Source organism: Vombatus ursinus, unplaced genomic scaffold, assembly GCF_900497805.2.
Source record: "Vombatus ursinus unplaced genomic scaffold, bare-nosed wombat genome assembly UNPS02004704.1, whole genome shotgun sequence".
In the NCBI taxonomy this organism is placed as follows: domain Eukaryota; kingdom Metazoa; phylum Chordata; class Mammalia; order Diprotodontia; family Vombatidae; genus Vombatus; species Vombatus ursinus.
In genome coordinates, this window is record NW_020944482.1 from 725492 (window position 1) to 752828 (window position 27337).

At 34.8% G+C, this 27337-nt stretch overlaps 1 protein-coding gene across 1 annotated transcript in view; it reads right to left on the reverse strand.

Annotated features, from left to right (window-relative positions):
• Positions 1–27337, reverse strand: part of TBCD (tubulin folding cofactor D) — a 445631-nt gene that overhangs the window by 356094 nt on the left and 62200 nt on the right. The window contains exons 9-10 of the mRNA XM_027840857.1: positions 5493–5538; positions 3181–3313 (exon numbers count right to left, since the gene is read on the reverse strand). Of these exons, the coding sequence (XP_027696658.1) occupies positions 3181–3313; positions 5493–5538 (179 nt within the window). The remainder of the gene's footprint in view (positions 1–3180; positions 3314–5492; positions 5539–27337) is intronic.

Here is a 27337-nt window from a genome sequence, read left to right on the forward strand (position 1 = left end):
AAAGTCCCACCTTCCACAAGAAGCCTTTCCCGATTTCTCTTATTGCTAGTGCCTTCCCTCTGTTAATTTTTCCAATTTGTCGTGAATATAACAATTGTGTATGTAATTGTTTACATATTCAGAACAGGGATTATCTTCTCCTGTTCTATGTATCCCCAGCACTAACTACAGTACCCAGCACAAAGCTGGAGCTTAATAAATGCTAGTTGACTGACTTACTGATAAGAGGAACAAGGAAACATTACCTAATGAGGGAGTAGCAGAAATAAACTTTTTCCAATAATATAAGCCTGTAAGTCATGTAACAAACAATACGCTGTCTGGTAGAGGTCAGAACTAACTGGTATAGCCATTTTGGCAAGCAATTTCAAAACTCACTATCCTTTGGCCCAACAATACTACTACTATAGGGTTATACCCCAAAGAGAAAAGACAGGAAGGACTTCTATGAACAAAAATATTCATAGCAATTTTTTTTTCCAGTGGCAAAGAACTAAGAATCATGAAAGTATCCATAAATTAGTGTATGGCTAAATAAATTATGAGAAGTTAATTTAATGGAATAACACTGTGTTGTAACAAATGAAAACAGGGATGGTTTCTGGGAAGCCTGGGAATACTTGTATGAACTGATTCAGAGCAAAGTGAAGAGAGCCAGAAGAACAATTAAAACAACAACAACAATGTAAAAACAAACTATTTTCATGGACTTAAGATCTCTGATTAATTCATGACTATGACTCCAGAGAATCAGCTACTTAATTCTTGACAAAGAAGTAGTAGATTCAAGATACAAAATGAGACATATATTTCTGGACATGTACAATTTGAGAATTTGTTTGACTATATATGTTAAAAAGGTTTTTGGTTTTGTTTTGTTTTGTTTTTTTCAAATGAGTATCAGGAAACAACATAAATTTTTGCTAATGGAAAAAAGAAACAAAAAGAGTAAGTTCAGAGGTATCTGGCATTCTCTACATGTTTTAGACAACTGTAACAGTCAAAATATGATCTACTAAGGAATATCACTACCTGATATCTACAAATACCATTATCAAGAATGCCCTTAATGTGCGTGTATAGAAAATTCTCATGAAAATGTTTTTTAGGTCACTAGTTGTTCAAGTTTTGCTGGATGGTTTTCCATACCTTTGATATCTTCCTTTCTTTCAGATACCTTGTGAATCAATCTCACAATGCTTTCAAAAGTTTCTCAGCTCTAGCAGAGACCCCTTCTATAAATATTTAGACATTGGTCCAGCACCGTTTGCCATCTTTGTTCTTTTTAATGCTGTGACTGTCACCTTTATGAACACATCAAGCTCTAAGCACTATTTTAACAGTCTGGTGTGGTGATTCTATTCCTTCATGACAAAAAATCCTTGCAGATTATTTTCATTTTTCTTCTGTTTAGTTGTCTTTTCACTTTTTCTGTAAATTTCCTAGGAAAAATTACGCAAAGGTGGGTCTCTTTCCAAACTTCTTTAAATTATTATTAATTTCTACAGCTGCTGTTTTGTGAACCAATACTATTTCTCTGAAACATCCTTTTCTGTAAGATTTTACAAACAAAATTATATGACTGCATTCTTTTGATTGTCCACATTGTTCCTTTTTCTCATTGGTATTCTCTTTTCCAGCTTTGATTTCTATCTTTACTCTAAGAAAGTGATTGCCTAAAATAGACAGACAAATGGTTCAGGAATGACTCCCATATCAGTAATGAGCCATATCCTGTCTGTTAAAATATAATCAATTTTATTTTTTCTTATAGTATCAGGTTTTCCTGAACCACTCATCCCTAGAAACGTTTTTCAAGTGCTAGGTGTTCCAGCTTTCATGAACATGAATATAATGGATCAGGAGGAATGTTACTCACTTCTACCTCTAGACCATACCTTTGCCATCACTCGGCAACTTCTTGGAGGTTCACACTATCTATTTCACCATATCCAGATCTTCATTATACTCCTTAATAAGATTCTAGCCCACGTTCTCTCATGCTTTCTCAAGGAACTGAGAACCTGGCTCAGCGTTCCTCTCAACCCCCTCTGCTTGCCCTCATAACTCAGGGATTTCTGTGTTCACATAGAGTCTTCCACTTCATGTCCTGCGATCATTATCTTCATGCTACCTCAGCCATCCCACACAGACTATTAAGATCCATGCTTCCATGATGATGAATTCTGAAATTTCTTTCTTATATAACTGTGCTTCCATCTCTACCTCTGCCTCACTCCTCAAAAACCTATATTGTTTATCTTTTTTGTAACTACAAGTTTCTTTATCTTCTCCTGTTCTCTCAGTCCATCACCCACACCTGGACTGGGCAGTTCAATTATACTAAATATTTCCTAAATACTGCCGATTCAACCTTCATAACATTCCTTTTTTGTCCCACTTTTTCCATTCACAAAGCCATCATCCTGCTTCAAACCTTTATCAGTTTTTACATGGATTACTGCCTTAGCTTTTAATTGCCTTCCCTACTTCCATCCTCAGAGATCAAAATATGACAATCTCACTCCCTTTCTCAAAAATATTTAGGGGCTCCCTCCTGCCTCCAGAATAAATAACATATAGCCTTGCCATTTTAATCAATCAATATTCCCTTATCCACAGTACCAGATTTACTTCATAGTACTTCCTTTCAAACACTCTAAATTCCAGCCCAATTGAACTTCTAATTGTTCCCCAGACTCAACATCTATCTCCAGTCTTCATTCTATTACACAAATTGTCCTCCATGACTGAAAGGACCTATGTTTCTCAGAATTCATAACTTCCTTCTGGACTGAGCTCAAGAGCCACTTCCTACTCAAAGTCTACCCTAATCCAAACACTTGTTAGTATTTTCCTCACCTCTGACTTGGCTAGTATTTACTTATTTTAGTTTTCTCAATAAAACATGAGTTCCTTGAGGACAGGACTATTTTTGTTTTGTACATCCCAAAGGTCTTAACATAATGATTTTCAGAGAGTAGATAATATTTATTAAAATGCTTAGGAGATAGCATTCAGCTTTATATAGAAAAATATTTAATATTTAAAACCATTTAATCTTTAAAATATATTTTACTATTCAAGACATTCCACCATTCTTTCTTTATAATATATTTGGCTTTTTGTGATCAAATGAACAAAACTGAGGAAAGAAAAAGGCCACAAAGGTCAACTAACCTCCACTTCGCCAACTTAGGCTTAAGAAAAGTCAATCCAAGTCGCTGAACAAGTTTCACACCAAGTTTTCGGAGAAGAGTATGGTTACTCTCTGAGAGCTTACAGTTATCAAGGCACACGAGCACAGTGGAAGCTGCAAAATAGAGCATGTACTAGTAAACATTTGGCAGAAATCACTGGTTATGCGAATTTCCAAATAATCTTTACTTAGAATATGATAAATCTATATATAGCCTTTAAAAGGTTTTTTTTTTGCGTGTGTCATATAATGGTATAAGTTTAAATTCGTTTCCTTATGCATGTTTCATAAAGCACTAACTTACAGTTACTTAATGTCAATTCAAATGAATTTTGCTGAACTGAATTCCAGTGAAACATGGCTCATACAACCTTATTTTTTTATCACTACCTAATACAAACTATATATTAATATATCTATTCTCCCCACAACAGCTATGGTCACAGTGTTTGCTCTGTCTGGAATGCTCTCCCCTTCCTTCTTTCTATCTCTCTAAATTCTACAGAATGTATAGTATAGCATAGTATAGTATAGTATAGCATAGGTTCTTCAAGACCCAAGCCTCACATCCTCCATAAAACTTTTCCCTGATAATGTAATACCAATTGTTCACCTTCCTGACTGACCATAGAAAATGTGGTCTGAATTATGGCATTTAATTATTCTTCATTTAATACTTTATAGAAGATTAGGGAGAGGAAATATGGCATAACTATTAGAGAGCCATCTTCAGAGCCTAGATGACAGATGTTCAAACTCCACATGGCACACACACGTAGCCCTGGGAAAATCATTTAACTTCTCTGTGTCCCAGGTTACTTTTAGACTATAGTTTGCTGACCCCTACTCTACACTGACGAAATAACAGATAGAGAAGAAAAAAAAATGTATACTTTGTACTGTTCTATAATCTTTTCACATAGACCTAACTCATTACTGAGGGCAGAATGAATTAAAAGAAGCAGTATCCAGTTCACCATTGTAACATAAACTCTCTAAGAATAGGGGCTATTTCATTTTCTACTTTGTATCCACAGTATCTTTCACACTATAGATGCTTGACACATGTTTGTTGAATGGAAATGAACTTAGCAATATTCCTCACTTATAAGACCATAGCAGGAATACTGTATAAGCACTTACTAGGGTAGGCTTGGGGTGAGACACAAAGTTAAAACAAGTTATGGTTCCTCCCCTAATGGAGCAAACAGTCTACTAGGGAGGTTATAACATACACAGAGATAACTGTAATACCTAATGATAATATAAATATGTATAAATATATTAGAAAGGCAGAGAGATACAGAAGCAGTCATATAGTGGCTAGAAAGCCCTGAGATCTTTCTATAGGTTAACAAGCATTTATTAAGCACTACTATGTGTCATGCACTATGCTAAGCACTGGGAAAACACAAACACAGACTGAAACAAAGACGATACTTGCCCTCAAGGAGTTTACATTCTAGTGGAGGAAGATAATTTTTAAAAAAGCTGAAAAGGGAGGTCAGAGAGAAGGAGATGGAGGTACCTAGAAGGGGAGCATTATACAGCAGTTCTGGGAGAGTCAGGAGCACAGCCTGAAGAAGAATAAAGACATGGCTGGCCGGGCTTCTTCCTTAAAATGAGGTTCTGACAGGAACCAGCCAATCAGAAAGAGAGGCAAAACGAGTAGAGGATACTTCCATTGTGTGAAGTCTAAGGACAGAGTTAAGCTTAGAAGATGAAAAAGTCCAGACAGTGAGGAGTGCAACCAGAAGAGGAATAAAAACCTAAAGAGATGGGCCTTACACAACTCTTCATGCTCCATTTAACAAATAAGACAATTATCCACCTTTTAAGAGACAGTAATGGGCTCAAAGTGCAGAATGCAATATATGTCTTTTGGATATGAACAATGAAGAAATCTGTTCTGTTTAACTATGCATATCTGTTACAAAAATTCTGTTTTTCTTTTCTTTTTTTTCCAATTGTGAGGGCTGAGAGAAGAAATATTAATTTTGGTTCATGGAAAAAAGTTTAATTTTTTTTTTAAAGAAGCAAAGCAATTTGAAAGTTACTATGCTATTAGTGGTTTTTAAAATTTTTTCAGAGGAATTGGAAAAAAAAAGTTTTGGTAGTAGTATAAGGTATAAAATTTCAAAACAATTTCAACTTCAAAACACCCATACATTCTCAAAATAAGAAGAATGTAATCAAAATTAACTTAAACTATTCATTTCCATGATGTTGTAAATAGAAGCCTCATCCAATCATCTTAATTATAAAAACACTCAACCATAAAAATGATACTTACCATAGGGTAAACAGCTTTCCCGTGTTCCATGCTTAAATACCTGTGCCTACCAGAGGAAAACAAAAATGCTTTTGAAATTATTGAAAATACATTTTTAAATTTTAAATTACAGTAAAATCTACTTTCAGCCACTGTAAAATTCTTACCCTAAAACTTCTCAAGAAAATAACACTAGGAAATGGTCTTCCATGTTGCAGGGGGAGAGCAAGAATAAATTATTTGAAACAAAATCTTATAAAAGCTCATTTTCTATAATTAAAATAAAGATTTACGTAGGCAATTAAACCTGAATAAGTCCATGGTCTAATTGAGTCCCATGTAAATTAGCCAGATAAATTCTTAACATGAACATCTTCACATTCCATGAGTTTTCTTCTTTTGGAGATTACTTTTCAATATGTTCTAACTGATATAAACTGCATTCATTACTATATTGGTGAGACAAAAGAACTGAAAGAGAAACTGGGGAAGGTTAAAACTCTAGTGCCCCACTGCCAATCACCCTTTCTTCCTTTCAAGTAAAAATGACACCTGGATAAGTAAAAATATATAAGATAATAAATACAGGCAAAACTGCTTTCCCAAAACTGTAAGTAGTTTTTTTTTTTAATCCAAGTGCTTATCAATAACAAATAAGAACATGGTCCCAAAAGGTTTCCCTTACCAGTTAAAATAAAACTGATAAAAAGAGAAGGAATAGTCATTTCATAATTATCAAAGGATTAATATTTAACAGCCCATCACAAAGCTTTCAGAGGTGATTATATAAATATGCAAATAAATAAGCAACTTAGGCAACAATAAAAATTGAAAAAGGTAAGACAAACAGGAAAATAGGATTATGTTAAAAGGTATAATACACAATGAAAAAATTGCAATATAGACCAAACAACATGGTGGCCAATTTTTTAAAACAAAAATTGTACAAAAAGACATTAATAAGAAAACATAATAATGACTTTAATACTCTCTTCTGAAAAATAGATGTAAACAAGAGAAAGATAAATAAGAAAACAAGTCAAAATAAAAGAAACATGAGCAAAAAACATAAATGGAGAAAGACATCCTAAATAATTAGTGCATCAAATAATAAACATAGAAGCAAAAAAATCAGTAACAATGAAATAACATCAAAATTTACAGGACACTATTCAAGCAGTCCTCAAAGATTCTTATCTCTGAAAACTAACATGATCAAAGTAGAAACAGAGATGATCAATTAAAAGATTAGACAATAAATTAGTAATCCCAATATATTTATAAAGAAAGCCTGAAAATCAGAGAAATAATGGGATGTGAAAATAATGTAGAAAATTGATATACAAAAGGCCACCACACTCTGGCAAGACTACCACAAACCTCAGTCACAGAACTAAGAACAAAGAGAACTGAGATACTGTGTGGGACTATACCAGGCCAGAGGTAAAAGGGAATGGCATCCAGCTGGGGGTAATTGTCCCCCCAGAAATCACTTGGGGCAGAGACTGAGGATGGTGAAACATGAATTCTCTAGCACAGAAGAACACTGGGACAGCTTTGAGATACAGCCCAAAGGGATATTGAAATCAAAGGGGAACAAGAGAGAAAGTAAGCAATAAGGGACTATGAGTGGAAAAGAAAACTAAAATTATCAGAGAAATCAGAAGAAAACTGTTAAGAACGTGAGCATAAGCAAGCAAAACAAGAGAAGATATTAATAACTAAAGGAATATGTCCTCCATATTGTCAAAACAATTCCAGACATCTATGAATAATATTTTAAGACAATGGAAAAAGAATCAACATCTGATGAGGAAAAGGATCCTGTGGATTCCAAAGAAATTGTATTTCCAGAGAATTCCAAAGAAAACAGTATAACATTCCCAAATTGTTTAAAAGAGAAATAAAAATAGAAACAAGCAGCAGAAGAGAAAAACCTGAATCCACAGTGTGGCAAACTCACTAGAGAAACAAAAGAACAAGGAACTGATTAGAAATACAGATACAAGACTTCTAGGAGACAAGATGGCAGAGTAAGCAGTAAGTTGGTCTCATACTCCCTTACTGACCTTGAAAAACTTAGAGAATATTTCCCAGGAAAAATCCTAGAATAGTGGAGACAGAAGAAAGATGAGGTACAGCAGTTTTGTAACTCAGGAATCAAGAGATTCCTCTTGCTGTGGCTAAAGGGAACCAGCACAGGACAGGAGGTGTCCCAGCAAGCCAGCAGCAAGCCCCATCTCACCAAGCAGCAGGAAATTCTGAGCCGCAGGGTGGTGGAGTAGGCAAATGCCAATACCAGACACACACCAACCACCACCACCAGCTCCAACTAAACATCAGGTAAGCTACCAGACCCCTACAAACTGCAGCTGCCAGCACCTGAGGCCCCAGCAAACAAAATCAGTAACCAGGCCCCTAGCCCCAAGCACAAGAAGCGAGGGACTGTGCACCCTGTGTCCAAGAAGCAGAGATCAACTTTAAAAGCCAGAAAAAAGGCAAACATCATAAGCAAAAAGCAACAAAGAAAAACAGTGACCATAGAGAAGTATTATGGTGACAAGGAAGAACAAAACACAATTTCAGGAGAGGACAACATTGCCAATATACCCAAATCTAAAACCTCAAAAGGGAATATGAACTGGTCTCAAAGCCAAAAAGCTATTTCGGAAGAGCTCAAGAAGGATTTTAAAAGTCAAATAAGAGAGGCAGAAGAAAAACTGAACAATCCCTTTAAAAATACAATTGACAAAATGGGGGGAAAAAAGCACACTGAAGAAAACAACTCCTTAAAAAGCAGAATTGGCCAAATGGAAAAGGAGGTACAAAAGCTAACTGAAGAAAACAATTTCTTAAAAATTAGAATTGGGCAACTGGAAGCTAATGACTCTTATGAGACATCAAGAATCAATCAAACAAAATCAAAAGAATGAAAAAATAGTGACAGCCAGGTGGCACAGTGTATAGAACACCGGCCCTAGAGTCAGGAGGACCTGAGTTCAAATTCGGCCTCAGACATTTGACACTTACTAGCTGTGTGACCCTAGGCAAGTCACTTAACCCCATTGCTTAGTCAAAAAAAAAAAAAAGAAAAAATACAAGAAAATGTAAAATGCCTCATTGAAAAAACTGACCTAGAAAATAGATTCTATTTTCTAGAATAGAAAATTCTAGAGATTATTTAAGAATTATTGGTCTACCTGAAAGCCATGATCAAAAAAAGGGCCTGGAAAGCATCTTTCAAGAAATCATCACGGAAAACTGCCCTGAGGTAAAACAGTCATTAAAAGAATCCACCAATCACCTCCTGAAAGATATCCCAAATTGAAATTGCCAAGGAATATTGTAGCTAAATTCCAGAATTATCAGGTCCAGGAGAAAATACTGCAAGCAGCCAAAAAAAAAAAAAAATTCAAATATCGCAGAACCACAGTCAGGATTATGCAGCACCTTGCAGCTTCTATTAAAAGATCGGAGGGCTTCGAATATGATATTCCATAAGGCAAAGGAGCTTGGATTACAACTACTCAGCAAAATTGAGCATAATCTTCAGGGGAAGAGATGGACATTCAATGAAATAGGAGTTTTCCAGACTTTCCTGATGAAAAGACCAGAGTTCAACGGAAAATTTGATCTTCAAATATAAGACTCAAGAAAGGCATAAAAAGATAAAAAGAAAAAAAACCCAAAACATATTATTCAATGAGGGCAAACTGTTTACATCTCTACATGGGAAGATGATACTTGTATCTCTTGAGAATTGTATCTTTATCATGGCATTTAGAAGGGATACGCGTGAGGGTATGGGTATAAGTTGACTTTGATATGACGATGAAAAACCTTATTAAATGGTGAAAAGGGATTGTAATGGGAGAAGAAAGGAGAAGGCAGAAAAGGGTAAATTACGTAACATTATGAGGCAACAAAGACATATTAGAGTAGAAGGAAAGAAGGGAGGGAGATGAGCATTGTTTGAAGCTTACTCTCATCAGATTTGGACCAGGGAAGGAGTAACATACTTAGGTAGGTATAGAAATCTAACTTATAGGCAGTAGGTGAGAGAAGGGGAAAGAAAAGGGGGAGGCGATATAAAGGAGAGAAGAAGTAGTAAGGGTAAAGGTGAGAATTATTATTTATTTATTCTGTAGACTTTTCTACCTTATCCCCACTTGGATACCCTTCCCTACCCCCTTCCCCAGATTCCTTTTTTGTCTTCTCCCAATAGAACGTTAACTCTTTGAGGGTAAAATCTATCTTTTTTGGCTTGTATTTCTATTCCCAGTGAATGGTACACAGAAAGCACTTAAAAAATACTTTATTTACTTCTCTCTTTCTATCTAGGAAATAGATGTACTTTTAGCTGAAATATAAAGATTTGGTTTTTTTTATGGTATTATTTTAAAAATCTGCAACCTTGGACATCTCTCTCACAGTACACTGCATATTAAGTCCTGTTGATTTTCCCTTTACAATATTTTGAAAATTGATGATCCAACATACATCATGTCACTAACAAAGTCCAAACCCTCATTTCCTCATGCTTAGCTTACTTTGATTCTTAAACTACTTGAGAGCAAGAGAGAGTCTTTTGTCTTTGTGTCCCCAGCACTTAATAGGTGCTAGCATATAGTAGGTGTTTAATAAATTATTATTGAATGACTCCTAGTTCATTTTTCCACATTTTGTCTTTTCCCTCTGCAGGGAAATGAATCAACTCACTGAACAAGAAATATCAGTGACGTGGTTATAACAATATCTACCAAGGTCCCCACCATGTATTCTAGCCTAGTCTTTTGTTATTGCTGAGTATTTTTACATTTTTGTAATCACATATTTTCTCTGTTTTTTTTTAACGAGAACATTACTCTTTTATTTGGCAATGCATTGTGACTTGTTCTTTGCACCTTTTATTTTTAAACAAGTATTTTTTAATAATCTGTCCCCCGCTACTAACCTTACCTCATTAAGTAAAATTATTTTTGAATCTCTCAATATATATCTGCCCATTCTGGCAAAACAAATCCTCACGTTAGCCATGTCCAAAAAGGACATGGCTCTTTCTGAGATTTAAATTCATCATTTTTCAATGAAGAGGTAAATGATGTATTTCATCTACATTTTCTAGACTTATGGCTTACTTATCACTGTGTTGATCAGAATTCAAAGTTTTTCAACATTGTTTTTCCATGTAGTATTATTATTGTATAAATTATTCTAATTCTGGTTAATTCAATCTTCATAAGTTCATAAAGGTCTTCCCAGTTTTCTCTGAAATTGTTCATTTTATCATTTCTAATGGCATGACAATACTCCATTACCTTCATATACTTCAATTTATTTAGCCATTCCCCAACTGGACAGCCCCTTATTTCACAATTTTTGGCTACAACAAAAAGAAGTGCTACATTTTTGTACGCAGAAATTCTTTTCCTCTTTGATGTCTTTGGTGGTATAATCCGACAAGTGAAAACATAACTTTCTGGCACAGTTACAAATTGCTTTCAAAATGGCTGGAATAACTCCACCAAAGGCACACTAGTATACTTATTTTCCACATCCCCTCCAATATTTGTCACTTTTCTCTTTTGTCACCTTTGCCAGTATGAATATGTGAGGCAGAACCTCAAAGTTGCTTTAACTTGTATTTCTCTAATTATTCATCATTTAGGGCATTTTTTAAAATATGATTGTTGATAGAATGGATTTCTTCCTTTGAAAACTACCTACAGGGGCAGCAAGAGGCACAGTGGATAGAGTACCAGCCCTATTCTCAGGAGGACCTTAGTTCAAATCCAGCTTCAGAGATTAACTAGCTGTGTGACCCTGGGCATGACACATAACCCCAATTGCAAAGGAAGAAAGGAAGGAAGGAAGGAAGGAAGGAAGGAAGGAAGGAAGGAAGGAAGGAAGGAAGGAAGGAAGGAAGGAAGGAAGGAAACTGCCTATAAAATCATTTGAACATTAGGGAATAGTTCTTAGTCTTATGAATTTGAATCAGTTCTTTACATATCTTGGAAATGAGACCTTTATCTGAGAAACTTAAACAAAAATTTTTTCCAGTTACCTGTTTCTTTTCTCATTTTTATTGTTGATGCAAAAACTTATTAATTTTTTGAAATCAAAATTGTCCATTTTATCTTGCATGATACTTTCTATCACTTTGGTTATGGACTGGATAGATCTAATCCACAGATCTAAAAGGTAATTTCTTCGTTATTCCTCTAATTCATATATAATCTAGGTCATGTATCCAATTGTAGCTTATCCTGGTACATGGTTTAAGGTGTTAGTCTGAGCCTCATTTCTGCCAAACTGCTGTTCAGTTTTCCTAAGCAACTTTTGTCAAATATTGAATCCTTCCTCCAATAACTAAGGGGAGTTTTGTTTCAAAAAAACATTATGCTAGTTTCTTTAGTTCTGTTATATACCTAATCTATTCCACTAATCAATTTCTCCTTTACTGAACTAATACCAAATCATTTTAATGATTATTGCTTTGTAATACACTGTGAGATCTGTGGGCTCTTCCAGTCCACTTTCTTCATGAGATTCTTTACCTTTTGTCCTTCCATATGAATTGTTATAGGCAGTGATATCAAGCCAAGAGTTGGAAATAAGTGACTAGTTGTATTTGGAAGTTATTAGTGTAGATTTGATCACTGAAACCAGAGGAGCCACTGAGATTACCAAGGGAGAGAATGTGTAAAGAAAAGACAGCTCAGGATAGAGCCTTGGACGACAGCCATGCTTAGTGGAGACAGATAATGAACTGAGAAAGGACAAAGAGAAGGAACAGACAGACAAGTAAAGAGAAGAACCAGAAAAGCAGTGTCACTAAAGTCAGGGAAGGAAAAAATATCTAGGAGAAAGTGGCAGTCAAACAATGTCAAAAGCATCACAGAAGCTCAGGAAGACAAGGATTAAAAAAATGGCCTTGGATTTAGCTCTCAAGTAACCTTTGACAAAAGAGTTCAGGTATAGTGGTTGGGTCAGAAGCCATATGGTATGAAATTGAGAAGTAAGAGTGCTGAACAACAATAGTGTTAATGATTCTTTGTAGGATCTTGAGGGGATGGTAATGGGAAACCTGAACATTTCTGTAGATAGCAGTTAAGAAACCAAAAGACCAGGATTAGGAAAATATTAAAAGCAAGAAGATGATAAGGAATGGTCCATGGTAAAAGCTCCCAGAGTAGGAAGGAAGTGATCAAGGACACAAGGAAAAGAGTCAACTGAAAAAGGAAAAGAGAGAAAAGAACAGTAAAGACGTAGAGGGCTTCTGAAGTCTGGAGAAGGAAGTTGGGGGGAAGGTGAGGGAGAAATGAAATATGAGAAAACTCTGAATGCATAAATCAGCTGCACTATTTAACGCATCCTATGATGTACTACATCTAAGAAGCTTCTATAGCCGAAGAGTTATTCTTCAAACAATTCATGATAGGCTTTAGCTAGAATACTGACATACAATATAAAGCCTCTGTAAAAAGCTGCCCTCTCACACCCTTGGTGGAGTAATTGGCAATTGTTTAGGGAAAGCTTCCTTGGCTCTAGGAAAAAGTGACTCATATGACTCCACAACTCCTCAGGCTAATTTTAAAATGGCAATTACAACCTTTAAAGGGAGTGTCATCCACTACCATAGATTGGATGTTTCCTTAATCCTTCATCATAAGAAAAATACACTGGAATCTTTAAAGAAAAAGAGCCTAGAATCTAGGTTTTACCTAGCCAGTTGGGATCTAGTTGCAAGAAAGAAAAATCAGCAAAAATTTAGGGAACAAATGGAATACCCATTAACATTTTTCTCATTCATATCACCTCTACCAATCTTTCTTTTAGGATCATAGATATAGAACTAAAAGGGACATGAGGGGATCCCTCAATTTTTAAATGAGGAACTGAAGCAAGACAACACAGGTATGAGACTAGGAAAAACAAAGCCCTTGTGGCCAGGTAAATGATAACTGAGAACTATCCTTTTCTGATGGGGCTGGACTCACATTTTCAACACTGTAAAATATCCTCTCAAACAACTTGACACAAGAAGATTATTCAGTCAGAGATTCACAGGAGATCAAAAAAGTGATAAGCTAGCTGTTTTGTTATACAAAGAATATATAAGATATCCCTGTTCTTTATCACATCCAAGACAGTAACAGTGAATGCTAAAGATATTCTAACATTTTTATCTTTAAATTTCAGTTTTTGTTAATGAAAAACAGTGAAAGAGATGATTAAGATAAATTTCTTGGAAAATTTTTGAATGAAATCTGGGTGTTAGATTGGTAGAAAGGAAGAGGGAAATTGTTCTCTACCTGAATATGTCTAGACATGATTTTCAACACACCAATGATCATATCCATCTTCTACCCTCCCACACCCACCCTCTTCCACTTCCCATTCCACAAATTTAGCAAACAAGAATAAAAAGAAAGCTTTGCACTTGAGCCTGAACTGTATGTATTATGCTGTTTTTATATTCCTATGTCAGGAGAAAAGGGAAAGTGTTTAAAACTATTTCCAAATCTAAAAGAGCTGCTTAGAAAAAAATTAATTTCCCCTTAGACATTACTTATTACACAGGCCATAAAGCTAAATATTATTAAATTCCTGAACTCTCACCACATGAAACCTGATCTTGAAGACAGGACTTGGTAGGCTCAAAAAAAAGAAAATGAGTGAGTCATAAACATTTTCTCTTACAATACTAACTAGTCTTAAGTCCAATCACATGTTTTCTTAGCAAATATTACATGTTTACACTTTGAGAAAGAAATAGATGTTTCTCAAACCTACAGACTTAAGATTACTTGTGTAAATATTTTAGTTTAAAAAACTAAATTTAATACTAAGATTTTGTAACAGTACAAAAAGATATTTCACTTATTAGGGATCTTGCATAATCTTTTAAGTAGTCACATGTCTCATTAACTAAGTCCTGAAAGTTATAGCAAAATCATGCTTTTCTAACCAAACATCCAGATCAGAAGACTACGGTAAAGACTACAGGATCCTAGATTACAACTTGAAGAGACCTTATAAGTCAGCTATTTGTCATTATACCTAAATTTTTGAAAATCTGAAACTTAAAATTCGTATGAAAAACTTTGCAACGCTTTTACTTTAAAGAGTTTTAACCACTTACAGTTAAGGCAAACCTAAACAACTAAATATACCTAAAGGATATCTGTGAATCATCAGTTGACCATAAGTCCATACAACCCAAGAAAGGGTCAATCAATTAAACAAATGACTTCCCTATATTCCTCTTAAACCATCATTTGTTCAAGAAGAAAGTTTCCCAATTAAAAGTGGCCAATGGTCCACCCTTAGACATATTTCCACATCTACAATAACAACAATTTTTAGGACTGTCATTTCATTAGTTAAAAGCAAAAAATAACTCTGAAGCTATGGACTTGTTTTCATATAATACAAAATCTTGTCTCCTCATTCTGAATGTCTGCTTTCCTCTTAATCATGCCATAAATCCAAAGAGATTTTGTATGACTGCCTACTGCTAGACTTGTAGTAAGGAACACCTGAGTTCAAATCCAAACTCAAACCCTTGCAAGCTCTGTGACCCTGGGCAACTCAACTTCAATCTGCCTCAGTTTCCTCAACTGTAAAATGGGGATAATATTAACAATTTTCCCCCCAGGGTTGTTATATGGATCAAATGACATAATATTTGTAAAACACAGTTCCTGATACACATAACAGTCACTACATAAATGCTATTATTATTACTACTACTACCACTATTTTCTTTTTTAAAGAAACTGAAGTCTTTTTTACTTCGTGATGCATGGATTCAAAATTGAAGACTTTTGCATTTAAAAGTAATGTTAATGGTCCACAATCCCTTCTAGGGTCTTATTCTAGCAGGATTCCAAAGTTATGTTTCTTTGATGGACTTTCATATGGACCCAGTCACCAGGTTGAAGGGGGAACGCCGTTAACTGTTAGGGGCTTTTGTCCTTGTCTCCAAAGACACATGAATGGAAGGCTTTAATACACTTCATCGACTTCACATCATAATTCAGTATGAAATGAAGATTTGTATACAAAGGAATAACTTGTATTTGAATTTGTATATAAAGAAATAACAAAGGTTCTCCTAGGTCTTATCACAAGTACCTACTGAGGGCTACAGAGAGTTTTCTTATTTAGAAAGAGTAAGAGGTATGACATCTAGCCATTACAGACCTATTTCAGCTCATATCACGATCAGCTTATTATATCAGGATACTGTTATGTCTCTCTACTGCTGCTCCTGATTGAAGATGATAAAGTCAGCAGAAGTAACATTGAATTTGGACAGTTTTACAGGCTTCCTAGCTCACTTCTAACGGACAATGATGTTCAAAACTATGATATAAAAAAAATTTTATACAAGTCACAAGAGTTTGCTTTAGCAGTAAGTTAGGCTTCAATTCACTCTGCTATTAAATACTAACTATTATTTTGTAAACATACATATGATAACAGGAACATATTCACTATTACATTTAGCCCTTTGGGCAAAATCAACCTGAATGTCAATAATAGGGTTCCACTCTTGGCCCTCCAAACTTTTTTACCATGCTCCAGCACTCTTCTTACCCTGAAAGATACTTCCACTCCTGCAACCTTCTCATTCTGGAACATCTCTTCACCCCCATGGCTGCCTCCTCTGATTGGTGAGTTACTGCTAGAACATCCTTTTTGAGAAAAGCGGCAGGCCAGCCATGCTCATTCCTTCATTCTCCTTCCTCTGCTCCTGAATCCTCCTCCCTCTGTCTCTGCTTTTACTTTCAGGTTCCCTTTTATCAGAAAGTAAGTTCCCTGAGGTCAGGAAATGTCTTTCTTTTGGCTTCTATTTGTATTCCCAGTGATTAGCATAGTACCTGGCACATAGTAAATGCTTAATAAATGCTTGCTGACTTGGAGTACTCTGCTTGTGTTGTTCTGTTTGACTTCTCAATCATATAAATCTCTTTCTGTATACTAAGAGTTTTGTAAAGCCTAGCACATAGTAGGGCACTTTAAAAATGTTTAATGATTGATTAATTGATGTGCCTGGAAACTGAGGATTGGCATAGCAATATCACTGAGTTATTGAAGGAAAATTTGGAGCATACTAATCAACTCCAGCAGCCACTTACTTCCCCCACCCATGTTTCCTTCACTTTGCTCACAAGTGCCACTCCTAACAGTGCTAAGTTAAATAAAGTTAAATCAGGCAGGCATCTTGGGGAACAACATAGTTGATTTGGATCAAAAAAGCATGATGCCAATCTACAGGTCTCTTTTTCAGGTTCTGGGACTTAATCTCATAGAAAGGTCTTCACCAAAAAAAGCTAATGTAATCTTGGATTGCATTATGAGGTACACAGATTCAAGGACTGGGGAGATGATAGTCCTACTATACTATGCCTTCATCACACCTCATCTGGAGTACTGTTTTGTGTTCTGGATACCATCATTTAAGAAAGGCTAATAAGCTGAAGAGTATCCAGAGGAAAGCAACCAAGATGGTGAAAGGTGAAGGGCCTTAAGCCCATTTCACATAACTGAGTTGAAGGAACTAAACATGTTCAGCCTACAGATGAGAATACTCAGGAAATGAGCAGAACCAAGAGAACATTATACACAGTAACAGTCACATTATGCGATGACTAACTTGGATAGACTTGGCTCTTCTCAGCAATGCAAGGATCTAAGACAACTCCAAAAGACTCCTGATGAAAAATGCTATCCACATCCAGAGAAAGAACTATGGAGTCGAATGCATATGGAAGCATATTATTTGTTCTCCTTTTCTTTTGTTGTTTTATTGTTTCATTCTTGTGGTTCCTCCTATCAGTTCTAATTCTTCTTTACATCATGACTAATGGGAAATATGTTTACTATGTTGTTGTTGTTGTTTTTTGTTTGTTTGTTTTTGGCAAATTGGGGTTAAGTGACCTGCCCAGGATCACACAGCTAGTGTCAAGTGTCTGAGGTCAGATTTGAACACAGGTCCTCCTGACTCCAAGGCTGGAGCTCTTTCCACTGCACCACCTAGCTGCCCAAGAAATATGCTTAATATGAATGTCTAAATAGAGCCTATATCAGATTATATGCTGTCCTGGGGAGGGGGAAAAAATTTAAAACTGAAAATCTTATGGAAACGAATGTTGAAAACTAAAATTAAATAAATTAATTATTTAAAAAAAGAAGAAGAAAAAAAAATACTCAGGGTCACAGGATAAGTGTGCTAAAGTATGTGAATATCTCACAGACGGAGGAGAGTCTAACTTGCTCAATTTGGCCCTGGGAAGCTACAGAGAGGAAAATTAAAGGCTCAATTTCAAGAAAAACTTCTTAACAATTGTCCAAAAATGAAGTGCTGCAACTACTGATTTAAGAGCTATGTTATAATAAGTTACAGGGTAGATCCCCATAGAGTTGAGTAAGGACACACAGCTTATATTCTTCTTTCTTGCAGTACAAAGGAAAAAAATTTAGCATAGTCAGAAAATCCTATGGTTGGAGGCCAGGAGGATCTGTTTAATAGTGACAAAAGCTGCTAGTAAAATCATTCTCTGTAACTGCACTGTAGAGGTTTCTTAGTTTGATTGAAGAGAAACCTAGAGTGCACTGTTAGCAGAATTCTGTCATCCTCCAAAAAGCATGAGAAATATGTTAGTTTCTCGAGGTGGGGAACTTTTAAATTGGGCTTCTATTCAGAAGGATTAGAAATGCTGCTCTCCTTGAAATATGTTATGGTCCCTATGACAGTAGATATAGTTAGAGTATTCCCCTAAAACCTTTGTGTCCTTCAAACAAATAAATAGTTAACATCTGTACCAAATGGAATACCATCTAAAGGAAAAATATACCACCTAAAGGAAAAGCTAAATGAATTACAGGGAAAAATATACAGTAAAACTATAATAGAGAGCAAACTAAGTGTACCAGTTTCTTAACTAAACAAATCTAACTCAAAAAATAAATAAAAAGTTAAAAGAGTTGAATAGAATTTTTGAGAAATTAGATATGATAGAACTCTAGTGATTACTGAACAGGAATATGAAAGAGTTTACTTATTTCTCATCATACATGGCATTCTTACAAAAACTGACCATGTAGTTGAGCATAAATATCTTAAAAATAAATGCAGAAAAACAGAAACATTAATGCAGTAAAAATTACAGTGAACAAAAGCCCTAGCAGAAAAAAACATCAAAAATTAACTGGACACCAAATAACTTAATACAAAAGAATCTATGGATCAAAGAACAAATCATATAATCAATAGATAATTTCATGACAGATAATAACAACAATGAAACAACATATCAATATTTGTGGCCTGTAACCAAAGTATATAGGGGAAAATTTGTATCTCTAAATACTTCCAATAACCAAAGAGAGAAGTATAGATCTACAAATGGGCATACAACTAAAAAATTTAGAAAACAAATTGTAATACTTCAATTAAATGTCACCATAAATTTTTTTTAAAAAAAGGTAAGATTAACACAAAGAAAAGGAAAAAAATCACTGATTTAGTGAATAAAAATAAGAACCAGTTTAAAAATAAGATCCATTAGCTAATTTGATTTTTAAAAACCAAGAAGAGAATCAAATTACCAGTATCCAAATTCAAAAGGAAAATTCACAACAAATAAATAGGAAATAAAAAAAAAACTTTAAAAGTATATGCTGATAAAATCAACCATTTAAGGGCAGCTAGGTTGCACAGTGGCTAGAACTTGGCTTTTTTTGCCCTTGAGTGCCTTTTCACTTAACTGGAGAGGAGGTAATAATAATAATGCCAAAAACAGAAGTCCACTGAAATTTTTTTTAAACGTACAAAAGTGAAGAGAAGAAAGTTTGGAAGGAAGCACACATAAGCAGGACTATTTTGAAAATAACAAAAAATACATGTAAATATGTATATGTATATATACACACACAAATGTATATGTACATATTTTCATATTTGTTTTTAAAGCAAGTGGTATGATACAGATTTATCATTTCAAAGAGAATCTTCCTTTTGTGTTCTGCTATATGTATGAAAATGCTTTTTTTATGTTTCAGTTCAAAACAAAATAAAATTTTTTTCAAAAAAGAAAAAAATCTGTTTTCCAACTATCCTAGAAAAAAAAGGAGACCATACTGTTTAAAATTTTTATCAATTACTTCAATGAAAGCATGCTCATCAAATTTATGGATAATAAAGTCAGAAGGAATAGCTAACAAGATACAAAAAGAGCTTCTGTCTAGAATACTGGACTAAATCAAGTAAGATGAAGGTGATAAGGAATAAATATTAAGTATTACATTGGCTACATTTGTCATGTGGAAGTAAAATTGGATTTGATCTGCTTCACCTAAGAGAAAACAGAACCAGGAGTGATGGATGGAAGAGGCAAAGAGACAAATTAAGGCAAGATGTCAGGAAAAGCTTCCTAACAATTATTGTTGTTCAGTTATTCAGTTGTGTCAGAATCTTCATGAGCCCATGGACCATAGCACACCAATGCTGTCCATGTGGTTTTTTTTTTTTTTAGCAAAGATACTGTAATTGTTTGCCATTTCCTTCTCCAGTGGATAAGACAAACAGAGGTTAAGTGACTTGCTCTGGGTCACAAAGCTAGAAAATGTCTGAAGATGAATTTGAACTCAGGTCTTCCTGACTCCATGCCCAGCGCTCTATCCACTGGGCTACCAACTGCCTTAGAGATATACAAAAGTAGAACAAACTGCCTGGAAAGGTGGCAGGTTTTTTCTCCTTGGAGAATAAACATTTAGAGACTGGATGACTACTTGTTGGCTATGTTAGAGTAAGGATACCTTTCACTATGAGTTGAACTGATGAGGTCCCTTGTAAATCTTAAGATCTGCGACTGCAATTTGAGTTGAAGTGCTGATAAGCTCCCAAAGAAAGTGACATTTCCTTTACCTACAACTTTTAAAATAAGCAACATTTCACTGCAGGACAACAACAAATGCGACAAGACACAGAACACAGAAACTCATGTCTCAACTCTGTGGCAACTCCCACCCACATGGGCAGAAATAAAGATGAGCAATGAGGTCAGGCTCCTGTCCAAATTTAATAGCTGAGAGCTAACACCCTATTGTTTGTTTGTTTTTTAAGGTTCAGAAGATCAGGTCCTCTTTCTTGTTTCCTTCAATATGACATCTTGACAGAACAAGCTCTCTTTCTGTTGAAAAATTTCCAACTGAATCATAAAGGTTGCCCCAACTACTGTACAGAGGTGAAAAGAAAGCCAGAGAGAATGGTACTCAGTGATCCATCTGGAGATAAATGGGACTAAAGTGTGAAAAAGGAGAAGCAGCTAGGTGGCACAATGGATAGAGTCAGGAGGACTCCAATTCAAATCTGGCCTCAGACCACTAGCTGTGTGACCCTGAGCAAGTCACTTAACCCCTTTGCCTAGCCAAAAACAACCAAAAACAAGACTGAAAAAGGAAAGAACATTTAAAAAATACAAGAGAAAAAATAGATTTTTGAAAAATGCTTGCTTGTACTCATGAAGACAACAATGTCCATTTTCTAATACATTATTATTACTGGTAAAAAGTGATGATCATATATTAGCAGTGCACAATTATTAGATTACATTACTTTCTTCAAGGAAATGGGAAATGTCTGTTGTATAAAATAAAATTTATCAAGAAAAAAAGAAAAATGATCACAGTATCTCAATTTACCAAGCAGAGGTCAGACAATAAACATTTATTAAACGCCTACTATGTGCCAGGCACTGTGCTAAGTACTGTAGGCACTGTGCTGCTAATAATAAAAGTAAATAACCAATTGTATTACTACTCCAAGTAAGATCATAGGAATTTTAATCAGAACACATGGATCCAAATCCTAGTTCTGCTACGCATTATTTATGTAACCTGAAGGAGGTCACAACTTCTCTTGGACTTCAGTTACTTCATGTATAAAACCAGGGGATTTGTGTAGATGATCCCTAAGGTCCCTTCTAGCTCTAAGTCTCATTATCTTTTTCATAAAGTTACATTTTAATGAAAACATTCACTAACTTATCCAACCTATTGAACAGTGTATGCAAAATATAAGCAATTATACTACCTACAAATTAGAAAAGATCATTGGCACATAGCTTCCGATACTCAGAGCTCCCTCTTATATCTGGGACAAACTCTTCTCTTTCACTGCCCTGCTTCATACCACCTAGCTTACTGAATATTATTTTCCTTCAAACACACTAAGTTTCAGCTTTCTCGCCTTACTGTCAGTTTCCATCTGTTTTGTTCCCCATGCCTAGAATGCACACCACCACCCCCTTCTGGGTGGGTGATCTTAGAGAAAGAATCTTTAACTTCCTTCAAAGCTCAATTCAAGTGCCACCCCCTACAGGAACCCTTTCCTGATTACACCAATTACCCTCCCTCACAAAAAATTATTTTGTATATATTTTCTATTTACTTGTATGTAGATATGTGTTTCCCCCAACAGGATGCAAACTCGTTGAGAGCAGAGAATGTTTTGCCTTTGAATCCTAGCATAGTGCCTGCACATTTAATCAACAATAAATAATGGCTGAATGAATGAAAAATGATGGTTATCTAGTTTTGTTGTTGTAGAAAATAATATGGTACAGGGTGCAAAGAAAATTAATATCTTAGTAATCACCTAAAACTGACACACCTTCCAATTGTCTGCTCTATCCACCCAAACTTGGTCTTCCTGAAATGTGCAAATCAGCTTCACCTTTCTAGGGCATGTTCTCTAAGCTTTGTAAATTATGGGCTGGCCTGGTTTCCCAGAAGCTAAACAAGTTTACCCTGCTGCCAAGCAGGAGTTGCTTGTTTGTAGCTACCTTAAGGCACTAACAAATCAAGACCAGAAAAGATAATACTCACACATCAGGAATAGAGAAATTACTACATTATAGTAGCTCAGTTATGATATTTAAAAGTAACCTGAGGTTGAAACAAAAAGTATGCTATTTTCCTGTACCTGGAAATGTTTTCTTTTAGACAAGCCTCCAAAGTCCAAGTCTGAATCAGGTAATCTTCACTTTAAAACTAATCACATTAGTACTGAAGTCATTTTTGGAGGTCATAATTAATGTTCAAAACACCTCCAAGATAAGTGTTAATACCATTTTAAACAACTGAGAAGAAGAAAGTGACCCTCTAAGAGCACTGTGGGAATCTAGTGTCAATGAAAATAGAGGTTCTGTATTCCTTCTGCCATTCTTCTGTGACTGAATGTAGGATTCAAAATATGTGTCAGTGGGGTAAAATTGAGAGAATAAAAGGATGACGTCTAAGATTCCTTCTACTTCTAAAATTTTATGATTCTAAGCTATACTACCTGTTAATGCACACCTGTTGGTTAAGCTATATTAATATAAACAGGTGTAAAAGCCAAGCCCATCAATGGAATTAAGTGTTGTAATGCACAAAGCATGTTTCAACAAGTCTAGTGACATAGTGCTACCTACTCGAAGTAAAATGCTTAGGGAGGCAAAATTGTAACATTATCATGCTGAGTAGTTCAAGGTATCTGTCTAAATTGATAAAGAAAGTAAGCCACCATAATTACGAATACTATTTTACTTGAATGGTAAAAAATCACAAGTATATATATGTATACTATGCACACATATAATAAATACACACATGCAAGTATCAAAGTGATTCTAGTAATGTAATTTTTTCTCTAAACAAACCCCTCCCCCTAGCTAAGGTCTTATACCTGACAAAGGACAATTTGTCTTCCAGCCAAACTAAACCCAAGATGTAATGGTAGGTTCAAAAGAAACTCACAAAATCAAAGCCTACATGTGGGATGTTTAGGATAATACAACAACATATATTCCTTTTCATCTTCAAAGAGTTTTACATATACTAATTAATCTTCACACCACTCCTGTGAAGCAAAGAAGGTTTATTATTTTCATTTTATAGATGGGGAAAACAGAGCAAAACATTTAATCCCTGCCTTAGGTCAAGGAGCAAGATGACGGAAGTAAAACAGAACCCAGGAGTTCACGACTCATAATACTGATTATTTCTCCCTTATCTACCACGAAAGGACATACATGATCAAAGGATGGTTGCTGGAGTATCTAAGTCCTAAGCAATGAGCTTCTAGGTGACAAATATTCCTACTTGTACAATTTCTTCAAGATTTACCGGTGAAAAGATAAGTGTAATTTTTCATTTAAACACATCAAATGAAAAGTGTTATTTAAAACCTTCTTTTAAAATGGAAACGTACTAATTCATAGCTAAAGTAACATGTGTTTCCCACCAAAATCCAACCAGTAACATTTTCCTAAAGTATGAACTACAATAACTAGAGGTTGTGGAAGGAAAGGAATAAGCATTTATTAAGCACCTACAATGTGCCATGCACTATACTAAGCACTTTACAAATATTATCTTATTTAATCATCACAATAACCCTACAAAATAGGTACAGTTATAACTCCTATTTTACAGATGAGGAAACTGAGGCAGACATGTGGTTAAGTGACTTGCTCAGGGTCACACAGCTAGTAACTGTCTGTATTTAAATTCAGGTCTTTCTGACTCCAGTACCATTTCTCTATTTCCTGTACCACCCAGCTACGTCAGGTAAATAAGATCATATCCTACCATAAGGAGAATATATTTCACTATGGGCAAATGCTTTTTCCCTTGAAACCTGAGCAACAATGGTAAAAAAGAATCAACATATGATTTAAGAATGAGTCATATTGTAATGATTACATATTTTAATTTTTAATCTAATCTCTTTCATTTCACTAATTTCTATAATTTATATTAACTCTTTCATCATATAGACAGAAATACAATGAAGGATATCTTAAAAGGCTCACATGAAGCTTTGCAGTTAGGATGGTAGCATGATTGGTCATATAAGAACCCCATTCTTTCAATCTAGAAATAATCTAGAAAGAGTACCATATTGAACCATGACCAAGAAAAAGCTTCATTAGGTTCCTTTATACAGCCCATAACAACACAAAATGAGTCAGAAGCTATAGACACTGGAAAGGAGGCCTGCCAGAGAAGTCAGCACAAGCACAGGTAAACAGACCAGAAATCTACAGCAGTACCCCAACCTGGGAAGACCAGAGAGGCCCAAAGTCCACACAGCACACTGATTAGGTGAGCCCCAGTAAGTGAAGGAACTTGATCTTGACCTGGGAAGTCCCCATGGGGAAGAAAACACGCAGCACTCTAACTGGGGAATCCCAACAAGAGGCAGAAAACTACACTGTGGTACAACCAAATAAGCCCTCAGGGGTGGGGGGGGGGAGAGGGAGAGAGAGAGAGAGAGAGAGAGAGAGAGAGAGAGAGAGAGAGAGAGAGACACAGAGAGACAGAGAGAGAGTGTACCCAGTGTCATAATCAAGGAAGACACCAGAGAAAACAGTGCCTACTCAGTACCTTGATCAGGGACAGCCAACTAAGGAGTTAAGATGAGGGACAGAGGGACACTGAATTCTGCCAGCACTCTAAGTGGAGACATATCAAGGGAAGTAGAATCCATTAGGTAGATTTCCAGCAAAGTAAGGTTGAGACCAAACAGTCTTGACTACACCACCCAAGAATACAGAAGAGAACAGAGACCGATCCGGCGCCAAAGGCCCAGATTAATAACTGAAACTACAGATAGAACTAAATATAAAAGATGGAACATTATGAAGAAATATTTTGGGTAAAGGCAGTAATAGTAATAATAATAACTAGTATTTATATAGCGCCTATTAAGTGCCAATCACTGTGCTAAGTGTTTTGCAAGTAATATCTCATTTAATCTTCACAACAACCCTGAGAGTAAGGTGCTATCCCCATTTTACAGGTGAGAATATTGAAGCAAACAGAATTATGGTAGCTTGGTCACAGTCACAAGGATAATAGTATTTGGGGCCAGATTTGAATTCAGGTATTCCTGACTTCAGGTCTAGTACTCAATTCACAGTGCCACCCAGCATCCTGTATAAGAAACAGACTTAAAACATAAAGATTCACAGAGAGTTAAAATAAGGGACTGTAACAGAAGTTATTACACCTATGGTAAATTCAAAAAAGTAGGGGTAGTAATCATGAATTTATGACCTAAACAAGACAATAGTAAAAATAGACATTATATTTAAACAACATTATGTTTAAAGTCACCAAAGATAATGAAATAATATGTTTACAATATATATTTAATACATAGGCACCAAATGATATAGTCTCTAAGTTCTTAAAAGAAAAATTAATGAAATTACAGAGAGCAATAGAGAGCAAAATTATGAAAACTTTGGACCACAATGTACTCCTTTCAGACTTAGGAAAACATAACAAAATAATAAACAAGAAAGAAGTTAAGGACTTGAGCAGAATTTTAGAAAAGGTATATATAATGAAATCCTGACAATTATTGAATGGTAATTTAAAGTATGCATATTTCTCAGTTATGCACAGCACTTTTACAAATGTGGTAGGATATAAAAACCTCATAAACAAATGTACAAAAGAAGAAGTAAAACATATCCTTTACAAAATTTAAATCATATTCAATAAAGGGACATCAAAGAAAAGATTCACATTTAAATGGAGATCAATCTAATCCTACAAAACTGGAGGGCTAAAGAACAAATCATTAATAAAGAAATAATTTTATCAAAATATATCAACAATAATACAACATAACAAAACTTTGGGGAGGTAGCCAAAACAGTCTTTAGGGAAAATTCCTATCTCTAAATACTTTCATCAATAAAAAAGAGAAAAAAGAGAGCAATGAATTATGAATGCAACAACAAAAACTAAAAAAGGAACAAATTTTTAAAAAGAAACAAAAGAAAAATTCTGAAAATCAAAAAAATTAACACAAGTGAAAAAATCTAATGAAATAAATTAGTCTCATTTTTTTAAAAGAAGAAAAGCAAATTGCCTTTATCAAAAATAAAAAACAAGAATTCAGAATAAATGAAATAAAGAAATCAGTAACTCTTTTGCCCAATCAAATGCCAATAAAAATAACATATGACATGGATGACTGCTTATAGAACTATAAAATACCAAAGTTAACAGATCTGAGTAATCCAATCTCAGATAAAGAAATTTTTTAAATAATAAATAAACTGCTAAAGAACAAAACCCTGGAGCCCTAGGGGGACTTAAAAGGTAGTTTTATCAAATGTTCAAACAATTCATTTTAATATTACGTAAATTGTTGTTAAAATAGGAAAAGAAGGTATTGTATCAAAGTTGTCACATTTTACAAATGTGAATCTTGATACTGAAATTGGGAAAAGGTAAAGGGGGAAAAAAGAAAATTACTGACCAGTATCTCTAATGGATACTGATGCACAACTATATAGTAAAGTATCAGCAAAGAGGTTACAGCAACATGTTAAAAATATTATATATTATAATCATGTTAGATTTATACTAAGATTGCTAGGTTGGTTCAATATGTATAATAGACAACAGGAAAAACAAAATAAATCATATTATTACATCAAGAGATACAGAAAAAGCTTTAGACAAACTACAATTATGATTTCTGTTAAAAGCATTAAAAAGTTTAAGAATAAAGAGCTCTTTCATTAATATGATAAAAAATATCTATCCAAAGCCCAGAATCTGCATTAACAAGAAAGTGCTAGAGAGTTTGTCATTGAGATCAGAGTAGTAGAAATGCTATGTTACAAAAATTAAAAAAGGCAAAGTAAAATTTTCATTATTTAAAGAACCCTAAATAGTCAACTAAAAATTAATATAACTTCAGCAAAGTAAGCAGGATATAAAAGTAAAATACTATTACTTCTCTGCTTCTTAGCATCGAAACCCAGCAAAATAAGATAGAAAGAGAA